This window comes from Leptonychotes weddellii, chromosome 12 (genome assembly GCF_054177405.1).
Source record: "Leptonychotes weddellii isolate Sample4059 chromosome 12, ASM5417740v2, whole genome shotgun sequence".
Lineage (NCBI taxonomy): Eukaryota > Metazoa > Chordata > Mammalia > Carnivora > Phocidae > Leptonychotes > Leptonychotes weddellii.
This window is the reverse complement of record NC_138380.1, coordinates 91,899,496-91,910,342: the sequence shown is the minus strand read 5'-3', so window position 1 is coordinate 91,910,342 and position 10,847 is coordinate 91,899,496. Positions and strand designations below refer to the sequence as shown.

General features: G+C 57.4%; 1 protein-coding gene across 1 annotated transcript in view; it reads right to left on the bottom strand.

Annotated features, from left to right (window-relative positions):
- The window catches only part of TNS3 (tensin 3), a 416,462-nt gene that overhangs the window by 332,122 nt on the left and 73,493 nt on the right, over positions 1-10,847 (bottom strand). The window contains exons 7-10 of the mRNA XM_081799720.1: positions 9,831-9,881; positions 8,035-8,157; positions 4,458-4,522; positions 2,075-2,158 (exon numbers count right to left, since the gene is read on the bottom strand). Of these exons, the coding sequence (XP_081655846.1) occupies positions 2,075-2,158; positions 4,458-4,522; positions 8,035-8,157; positions 9,831-9,881 (323 nt within the window). The remainder of the gene's footprint in view (positions 1-2,074; positions 2,159-4,457; positions 4,523-8,034; positions 8,158-9,830; positions 9,882-10,847) is intronic.

Here is a 10,847-nt window from a genome sequence, read left to right as displayed (position 1 = left end):
GGAGGGGAAGAATGAAGTGGGGGAAATCGGAGGGGTAGACGAACCATGAGAGACGATGGACTCTGAGAAACAAACTGAGGGTTCTAGAGGGGAGGGGGGTGGGAGGTTGGGTTAGTCTGGTGATGGGTATTGAGGAGGGCACGTTCTGCATGGAGCACTGGGTGTTGTGCACGAACAATGAATCATGGAACACTACATCTAAAACTAATGATGTAATGTATGGTGATTAACATAACAATAAAAAATTAAAAAAAAAAGAAATGGGCAAAAAATCTGAATAGACATTTTTCAAAAAAAGACATCCAGACGGCCAACAGACACATGAAAAGATGCTCAGCATCACTCATCATCAGGGAAATGTAAATCAAAACCACAATGAAGTATCACCTCACACCTGTCAGAATGGCTAAAATCAACACGGAAAACAAGAGGTGTCGGCAAGGATGCGGAGAAAGGGGACCCCTCGTGCACTGTTGGTGGGAATGCCAACTGATGCAGCCGCTGCGGACAACAGTATGGAGGGTTCTCAACAAGCTAAACATAGAAATACCATATGGTCCAGTAATCCCACTACTGGGTTATTTACCTGATGAAACAAAAACACAATCTGCACCCCGTGTTCACTGCAGCGATACTGACTGTAGCCCAGATATGGAGGCAACCCAAGCGTCCACCCGTCGATGGAGGGATGGATGGATGGATGGATGGATGGATGGATGGAGGTGTGCTGTTATATATATCACAGAATATGAATCAGCTATAAAGAGAGGATGAAATCCTGCCATCTGCAACAACGTGGATGGACCTCGAAGGTACTACGCATAGCAAAATAAATCAGACAGAAAAAGACACTTATATGTGGAATCTAAAAAACAGAACGAATGAACAAACAAAATAAGCTCAAGAGCTCACAGATGCAGAGAATAGAGTGGTGGCTGCCAGAGGCAGGGGTTGCTGGATGGGCAAAGGGAGAGAAGGAAGACGGGCGGGGCGGGAGGGGGGAGGAGGACAGGGGGCAGGGGGAGGGGAGGAGGGGTGAGGGGAGGGAGGAAGAGGAGATGGGTCTGACCACAAACAGGCCCAGACACTGGGAACTCCCGGGATAAAAGGAGGAGATGCCCCTTGCGGCCTGGAAATCCGTTTCCCAGATGGAAATATCGAGGCCCGGCTCCTGATCAAAACACACCCGTGACCAGCCTCCTGGATGCAGAACCCTCCATCTCCCCTCCATCTCAGCCACGCCCGCGGGCACCTGGGGGAGCTGATGGAAGGGTCAGGCGCACAAGATGGGAAAGCATCCTGGCAACCATCTTGACGATTCTTGGCCAATTCCTCGCTGTTCGCTTTAAAATGAAAGTGCTGTGACTACGTGCTTGGCTCCATGTCACCTTGTGCAAAGACCCGCTCTGGGAGGAGGGCGGCTAGGGCCTTCCTCAGCCGGTCCCGGAGGGTGCGTGGGCTCACCTGGGGGCGCACGGCAGGAGGAAGTCTGCTCCCCAGGGCCCTTCGCAGCACCGACTGAGCATCTCCCAGGGGGCCGAGCCGAGCTCCAAGAGGGGGTGGTGGGCGGGCCAGGGAGGTCAACGTGAGGAAAGGGCCCCGGACCTCAGGGGCTGACAGCCTAGGGCAGGAGTCGGCCAAACACAAACCTGCCCATGAGGCCACATTCACTCTCGTGTTAGGTCCGCCGCTGCCGTGACGGGAGACCACGTGGCCTGTGAGGCCCAGACCAGCCACTCGCCAGCCCGTTACAGACACGGTTTGCCGACCCCCGGTCCAGCAGACGGAACCCAGTTCCAACATCATGGCATGAATCCATACCGGCTGTGAGCGTGGAGGACCCAACGTGGAACATGGAGCACGTGGGGGACTCCTGGGTCCACCTCTCAGAGCCAGCCAGGGCCAGGGGCTCCCATGCCACCCACGTGCACGGGGGCTCTTCTTCACTGCTGGGCACCCACCAGCCCTCCCCACCTCCGCTTGGCGGGTCAGGGGAGATGGCCCTCTTGTCCCCACTTTCTGAAACGTAAAATCTCACTGTCCTGTTTGCTCTGGCTCGGGGACACATACATACCGTTTCTGGGAAGGCTGCATTAAAGCTGAAACTTTATCATCATAGAACTTCTTCATCGCAAACCTGTCGAGGGCCTGGTCGGCACTGAGAAAGGAGAGAGAGAGAGAGAGACGCAGCATTCAGCATGGACGCCACGGGTGGTGGGCTGATGGGGACAGGTGCTATGGCCCGCAGGCCTGGAACGCCATCCAACACAGCGGCACCCTCTCTCCTTCCCACAGGCGGGCACGGGGCTGGCATCCTGAACTGTCCCATTGCCACACCGGCCCCATGACAGCAGGGAAGCAGCAGAGGGCTCTGCGTGAGTGTCGGGATCCCGAGGGTTTGGGGCACACCCAGAGACCACGGTTAGTGACAGCCAGCAAGCCCCCGGGGGCCAGCTCGGGACCCGCAGGGAGTCACGACTCTCAGCAGGCCTGAGGGGGTCAGACGGCGGCGGCTGATGAGGGTGGCGAGCTTCCAAGCCCTCATGGCTGCACATCATGGTCCTCAGGTTTCAGCCACAGGCAACCCTGCTCCCCAACGACCCAAAGCCCACAAGCAGAGTGCACTCAGCAGGATCCTCAGGAGACCCAGTAGCCGGGCATTCACGGGTCTGCCTGATCTGACTTCAGATACATCGTGGGACATGGGTGTAAGAGGTCGCAGCAACTGAGTCTTGTTTGAGCCCAAAGCTTCCCTGAAAATCTGATGGCAGTTGGGCTCTCCCCTTGCAGCATGCATGCATGCACCCCTGCAGAACACGGGGATTCACCACGTGCGTTTGTCCTGGGCTGCACTGACGGGGCTGTCCCAGAAAGAAGGTCCCCTTCAGCACTGAGCATTCACCGTATCGAGGGCGTTATGTTTCTAAGCTGAAACGTGCCCACCCTCACTTGTACGCATTCCTCTTCCCGGAGCTCACAGGTCTTACCAAATGCTGACAATGCATTTCTGGCCTGTGTGTGTGTGTGTGTGTGTGTGTGTGTGTTCAGAACATCACTGTCAGCATTAGGAGTGTTCCCGCTGACGGTCTCCCTGAACGCTCGTCTCCAGGGTGCCGACCCAAGAGCCTTCCTGCTACTTGCTGATTTCTAGTTTCTGATACAATCCCGAGCACAGTTAATGACAGAGGTTTTAGAAATGCGTGCTCCCCGTGACGGCTTCTGGGAATGTCATCTAAGCGGGGAAGCGGAGAGATGATCGAGGACACATGTATGTGTGAGAGGCTGGTCATCACGGCAGGCTCCGAGCAGGGAATCACGAGAAGCTACCTCGACGGGGACGATCCACCCATGCCTAACGACCTAACACCAGCTCCACACACGGGGCCGGGCCGCCACCTCTACGAGGCCGGGGCGCACGTTCAGGAAAGAGTGGTGATTGAGAAAAACAGGGTGGAGCCACGCTGCTGGGGCGGAAATGTGAGGGCGACGCCGAGCAGCATCCGCACGTCTGGGCCCAGCTGGGGGACTCGGTGTGAGCAGCAACCTCGGGCTCTGGCGCACACACAAACCCTTATTATCACCGAGAAGGGATCTGGGTTTCACGGGCGCTTGGGTTTCCTCCCTGGCAGGCACCAGCTCCACAGTTTGTGTCCAGAGAAAACACTTGGAAAGTCAGATTTCGCTCCTTGCTGCTGGGAAAGGCAGGATTTATCGGCCAATGTGAACAGAGCCTGTATGTCCTGAGAGTGGAGCAGTCCTCGCCTCACAATGCAGCCATTGAGACGACAGGGTAAATGCAAACCCACAAAGAACGATACTTCTGGACTGGATTTCAGTGGGAGTGAGATGTGTGCTTGGGGCGCTGTGCGTCCGGGGGCACCGTGTGCCTGGAGGCACCAGGGGTTTCGGGGCACCGTGCCGAGCCCCCCCAGCGCCAGCAGGTTCCCACCAGCCTCGCTGTGCCCGCCGTCCCAGCCTCCTGTGGGCAGGTCCCCTGGTGGCCCTTCCACCTCCTGGGGACCAGACGAGACCGGGCTTCCCGCTCACAGGCCGGGAGACCATGAGCACGCCTGAGCCTCGGTCTTGTCACCTGTAAAGTACGAGTGGAGACAACTGCCGCCTGGGTTACCCTGGAGGACTGAGGGAGAAAAGACACATCTGCAGAGCACTTCCCGGAGACCCAGGGCACGCAAAGCACGGCGGCCGTGGCCACTCGGCTTTACAGGGTAGAAGGCGCTCAGTGAGACCGCGTGGGTCTTGCTTCCAGTACTGGTCCCGTCCACCCCTACGGTTTCTGTTAGAGACGGACAGTGCGCTCGCTTTACTCCTGCCGCCGCCACCAAAACGTCAGCATGAGGCAGACAGAGCCACACATCCTCAGCTGGGGCTGGTTCCCGGCCGAGCCTCCCCCTCCGAGACCTGCCGAGACCGCCCAGCAGCGCGGACGCCCCACGTACCTGGCCGAGACGTTGGTGAAGTGCATGTAGGATGATATGACCACGCCGATGCGTCCCTTTCCGCCCTGCAGGAGACAAAAGAGGGACCCGGTTTCTCTCGACTCCCGTGGCAGAGGTGGAAGGCTCATTCGCTCGGGATGACAAAGAGCTTGCGCTGCTGGGGAGCCACCCTCAGCTTCCTCTGGTCCTGGCTCCGGGGGACTGCCTTACCCAGCCCAGCAGGCAGCGGACACGCCGGGAGCCCACGGCAGGAGCCAGTGCCGCCTGGGGCATCCGTGGGCGCCCCGAGGGCGCATCTGCACAGAGCCGGCCAGTCAGCTCACCAGGTCCCACCGGGGCCACAAGAACGTGCTGGGGAGGAAGCACTTAGCGTGATTTCACTACAGGTGACAGAGACCTGAACGCCCGCCTCACGGGCTGAGGGCTCTGAGTGCACGCAGCCCCGGAGAGCCCAGAGGGCATCACCCCGCTGCCCCCGACCCCGCCCTGCCCAGTTACACCGGGACCATGGCCCCGACATGCAGGGCTCAGCCCGCGACCACAGATACACACGGCCCAGATGGGAAGCTGCCAGAACCCCAGGCCAACGGGACCCACAGGAGGGGGTGTGTGGAAGCACCATGGCCGTGACAGGCCACCCACACCCAGAGCCGCGGACTGCCACCTTCTGGAACATACTGCCAAGACCCAGATCAACGGTCAGCAAACCACAGTCCACAAGCCACTTCTGCCCACCCCGGGTCCTGCAACCTGCGAGCCACGAGTTGTCATGTTTTAGAACAAGTGAAGAAGAATCAAAAGAATCAGAAGAATACCCTCCCGTGACACACGAAGCACCAAAAGCTCAACCGTCACGGTCCGCAAATAAAGTCTGACGGAACACGGCCACGCCTGTCTGTTCAGGCGCATCGGGGGCTAGGTCCACAGGCAACGGCGGGTGTGAGCAGTTACGACGAGACCCTGCAGCCCCCAGAGCCCAAACTCTGCTGTCTGGGTTTTTCACGACGAGTTAGGCAAGCCAGAGAGAGGAGCACACGTGCTCGTCCCCACGTCTGTCCTGGAAAAGAAACAGCTGAGCAAACCCAGTCCACACCTCCGAGGGGCCCACGACGGTGTGTGACCGTCACCCAGAGCGCACGCCTCTCTGTCCCGTGCATGTCAGGCTACGAGCAAACACCTCCTCTGTCACGTCGGGCACGTGTGGGGCACACGCAGCTGCCACGCTCAGGCAAGTCCCCGCGTTTCTGGTGACTCCTGAGAGGCCGAACTCGAGCAGGACCGTCAGAACCACTGACTGCACCACTTGCCGAGGGGGTGGCCTTCCCCAGCGACTCAAAACCAAACAGCATGGGGGACGAAGCCTTCCAGAGGAGCTGCCGGCTAGGTCCGCTCAGCCAGTCGCCAGCAGGTGGAGGTGAGGGGGCCCGGCGCAAAGTCGCACAAACCCGCCCTGCGTAGTGGACAGGAGGGCAGGGCCGTCCCCACGCTGGGCCTGGGTCTGCCCTCCCCCCGGCCAGGGGCCCAGCTCCACTCCCGTTCCTGGCACACGCAGCAGGCAGCGCACCTTCCTCGGAGCTCACGGGTTTGGGCAGATGATGCTGATCTCACCCCCGCCACGAGCTAGATGCACTTCTGTTAACGTCGACATCTGGAAGGTCACGTGAAGTGAAGACTTCTCTCTCAGGGCACGTTTTCTAGAACGTCTCGGGAAGGGCTCGCATGTCCCCAGAACGGAGCAAGAGAGGAGCAAACAGTTTTCAAACTCCCGACGTGCTCCTGATAAATCCCGCTAACAAGACTTGTCTCGGGGCGCCCGGGTGGCTCAGTCGGTGAAGCGTCTGCCTTCGGCTCGGGTCATGATCCCGGGATCTGGGGATTGAGTCCCGCATCGGGCTCCCTGCTTGGCGGGAAGCCTGCTTCTCCCTCTGCCACTCCCCTCCTCCTCGTGCACATGCACCATGCACACACACTCTCTCAAATAAATAAATAAAATCTTTAATTAAAAAAAAAAAAAAAGACTTGTCCAGAGAGCCAAGCATTGGGGTAGGACCAGCACGTGTTTTGGAGATCTCTCTGCAGTGAGTCTGTCACCTGTGGTGCAGATATTATAAAGGGTACTATAATCGACTTCATTAAAAAGTGAAGTCAATGACCAAAATGGGACACGTGGTTAAGGAGAGCTTCTCAAAGTCCGGCACGCCAGAATCTTCTGGGGGCCCCGGCAGGCAACAGGTCGGGGTGAACGGGACCTGCATTTCTCACCTGATCCAGGTAGCTGGGCTGCTCCACCCCACCCCCAGGGAATGCTGCTCAGAAAGCCCTGTGCACTGAGCTCCAGGAGGGGCATCCTCAAATCACCAGGCGAAGCCTGATAGAAAGCAGTTTGTTTTAACTGACAAGAACTGGTTTAAAAAAAAAAAAAAAAAAAAGCCTATCTTCTTTTGAAGTTTGCACCAAAACACAAATCTGGAAAGGAGATCCTTAATATAATGCGACCCTAAAAGGCCCCAGTGAACGTAATTTCGTAAGAAAACGAATGGGGGACCTGACTGTTTGCTGGAGAAGGTAATCAAGTCAGGTGTGAGAAGAAGCAAGAAAAGTGAGAAAGAAACAGCACACCCATTTGTGTGCACCTGCCAGGATTTGCTCAGAGCCGGGGGCCCGCCGCACACCACGACCCAGGCCCGCCGCCTTCCTACAGACCGCACGCGAGCGAGTCTCAGAACCCCTAGGGGACAGTGGCTCAGACGGCCCAACGGAGCTTGAGGGGAAGGGTCTCTGCACCTCAACTCCACAAGGCAATGGATTTTCCTGCAGCTTTTGAATGTGCAAAGATCTGAAAAAGAGACATTTCAAGAAGGAAACGTCCACATGTTCGTGATGTTCCAAGGGTCACAGGAACATGGTGTGTCACGTACAAAGTGAGGAGGGGCACCTTCCTTCTGGGAGCACCATCCCTTCCCAAAGTGCCTCCCATAGGCTGCATCGCATGGCAGGTCTGCGTCCTTCATGGAGGGCCCAGGGGGGCTTCCCCGCTTGGGACAGCGGTGTTCTGTCGAGCCCTATTCTCCACCCATCAGACCCGAGGACTGGGAAGTGCAGGAAGGCAGCGAGAAACCAGAGGAGTGAGAGGAAAGCTCCCAGGAGGTCGGAGGTCAGGTGCAGCCAGGACGGAGGTGTGCCCTCCCCCCGGCCAGCGTTGGCCACCCTGCCGGGCGCGGCCAGCTCCCATCCCCCTCGAGCGGCCGGCTGGGCGAGGACCACGCGTTCGCAGCAAACAGCATCCCGCCCCCAGGCTCAGACGGATCAACTATAGCAGGACTCAGACAGCCCCGCACGTCCTCGGCCGCTCCTTCTCAAAAGGGCTTTCCGAAAAAAACCAAACCGCGTAAAGATAAAATGGTTCACTATCGTCCATGCCTTTCGTTCGTTTCAAAATGTCCAGCTATGCGTTCATCGACCCGAGGCCTGCAAATTCTAGAGCCAAACTCCGGGAGAGTGAGGACAAACACCGGCAGATCCGGACATGGGTGTGAAAGGCGGTCCCCGCGGGGCCCCGAGCTCGGGGCACACTCACCCTGCAGTGGATGACCACCACATGCTGGGGGTCGCTGTTCAGCCAGGACTCCTGCGCCTTGCAGATGGTGCACACCTGATCCAGGGGCGGAGCATGCAGTTCCGGCCAGCCCACGTCCAGGATCTGCAAGGAGAGACGGGCTCTCTACCAAAACCCTGCCGCGAGTTCTTTTCCTAAAGCCTGCTGGGAGTTGGGGCCAGGAGCCCTCACCGGGAAGGAACACGGAGCGGATTATGTTGCCCCCGTGAGACGGCCATCCCCATCTTATCTGCTCTCCAGCAGCCGGGACGGCTATTCTAGAAAGGGCTTTCGGAGCCGCTAATGGGGCATGGCTCGTGGGGAGGGCCGAGGCCGGGCCAGATCTGGAACAGGAGTTCTTGGCCGGAGCTGCTGCCAAAATTCCTCTGTGCAGACGGAAATCGCAGTCTGGGAAAATGCAGGGAGCTGTTCCCCACACACTGCGCGGATGATGTCTCAGAGAGCGGCCCGTCCCGCGTGCTTGAAGAAAACATGCCCCTCTCAGGACCGGAGCGTGCCCACGAGGGAGGAAGCACCGTGAGCCCGGGTTACAGTTCGGAGCAGGAACAGAGACGGTCCTCACCGCATGACGCGGAACACAGCGTGTCCTTGCATGGGAAACAGCCTCCCCGAGCAACCTGACACCCTCCACCACCCCCCAGCGATGCAAAATACGTCCTATTGCACCTTCCTTTTCTTAAGGGGAGAGGTCTCTTCTATAAAAGTAACAGAAATAGTGCAAAATGATGGGAAAATTTCAGAAAAATGCCAGGAAGCTGGAAAATATCGCATACCCCTTCCACCACGTAGGGGTAACAGCTACAACACCCATGAATCCCTTAGATTTTTTTCTGTGTGTCGAGCAGAGCTGAGATGCTATTATCCAGGACCTCTATATCCTACTTTTGTTACCTAGCATTAAAATAGGCAATTCACCAATGCACCGTATATTCTCATTCCAATAGCTTCAGAATATTCCGACATATGGAATACATATACAACATACACCCTAACTCACGTGTATATACAAGCTTAAAGACTTCCCCTAAATCTTTGCTACGAAAAAGATGAACGCATGGAGGGGAGTATGTGAAAGCAGCAGGAGGGAGACCCTGGAGGTAGAAACGGTCTGTGGATCCCACCAACGTCAGCTTCTGGCACTAACACTTTATTACTAGTTAATGCGTGGTGTTACCACTGGAGAAGACTGGGTCTGGGGCTACGTGGGATCGCTCTGTATAATTCTGCAACGTCCCGTAAATCTATAATTATTTCAAACTAAAGAAATTAATTTAGGGGCGCCTGGGTGGCTCAGTTGTTAGGTGTCTGCCTTTGGCTCAGGTCATGATCCCAGGGTCCTGGGATCGAGCCCCGCATCGGGCTCCCTGCTCCGCGGGAAGCCTGCTTCTCCCTCTCCCACTCCCCCTGCTTGTGTTCCCTCTCTCGCTGTCTCTCTGTCAAATAAATAAAATCTTTAAAAAAATAAAAAAAGAAAGAAATTAATTTAAAAATGACCCAAGGGGGCACCTGACTGGCTCAGTCAGCAGAGCATGCGACTCTTGATCTCGGGGTGGTTGAGTTCGAGCCCCATGATGGGTGCAGAGATTCCTTAACAATAAAAAATCTTAAAAAAAAAACCCAAAAAACCCACAGGTAAGAACAGTTCCTGATACCCCTTACGAGGTCACATTCCACAGAGACTTGAACTGTTTTCGCACGAGCAGATAGGCTTCGGGGACATCTGACGGAACTCAGAACATAAAGGGTTAAGGTCGTACCTTTGGGTTAAGCTTTGTAAGGTCATATCTCTTTTCGGAAAGGTTTAACACCTGTGAAGGGGAAAGAAAAAGCCATCAGACAAGTCCGCGTCCTCGAAGGGCAAAGAGGAAACGGCGTTCACACTTCACCCGCTGTGTGCCTTCCAGGGACTAAGGACTGTAAAAGATTGAAACGTATATAGAAACGTTATTGTCATGGAATGAAACACAAACGGAACAAATACATAGGGATGGCGGACGGAATTGTGCGGGACCGGCCGTCCCCGGGGAAGCCCGGTTGCTGGGGCGGGGCGCGACGGAGGCAGCGAGGGCCAGAGCCGGCGGGGACCCCACCATGCTGCAGCAGGCCTGGGAGAGGAGATCAGGTGCCCTCACGGCAGAGACAGCTGAGCGCGGGGGCCTGGGCAGGTCTGCTTGGGGCGCGCGGCTCTGCCCTGACCTAGGTCCACAGCCCCTCTAACTGGACCAAGCTGCTGCACTGTCCCATTTAAGGACCAGGCCCCTGCCTTCCAGGGCCCAGGGCCCTCCCGGGTATCTGGGGACAGTGAACAGAGGGCAGACGGAGGGCAGGCGCAGGGACCAGGAGAGAGCTGACCCCTGGGCCAGGATTCCGGAGGAGGGGGACCGTTCCTGCAGAGCAGACTGCTCCGGGCAGAAGGCTGCCGTCCTGAAGATGTGGGGCCCCCAGAGCAGAAGTCTGGGTTCTGGGCTGGGACACGCTTTCCCTGCCTGCCATCAGGTCACGCTGAGGACTGCCATCCGGGGAACAGGCAGGTGCTCAGGGGCCAGGACAGCGCTGCTCGGGCCGCACTGACCACTCGGGCCGACACAGGCTGCTGGGGGGGGTGCCCTCGGCTCCGCTCTGCCTCTGGGCCGCTCTTGCAGACAGTCATGTAGTCATCCAAAAGGGTGGCAACCTCAGTTTGTCAGGCGGGACAGAGATCAGCAGCTTCAGCAGGTAAGGAGGCCGTGCGGGGCGGGGGCAGGCGCAGACGAAGCGCGGGGACTGTACTTCAG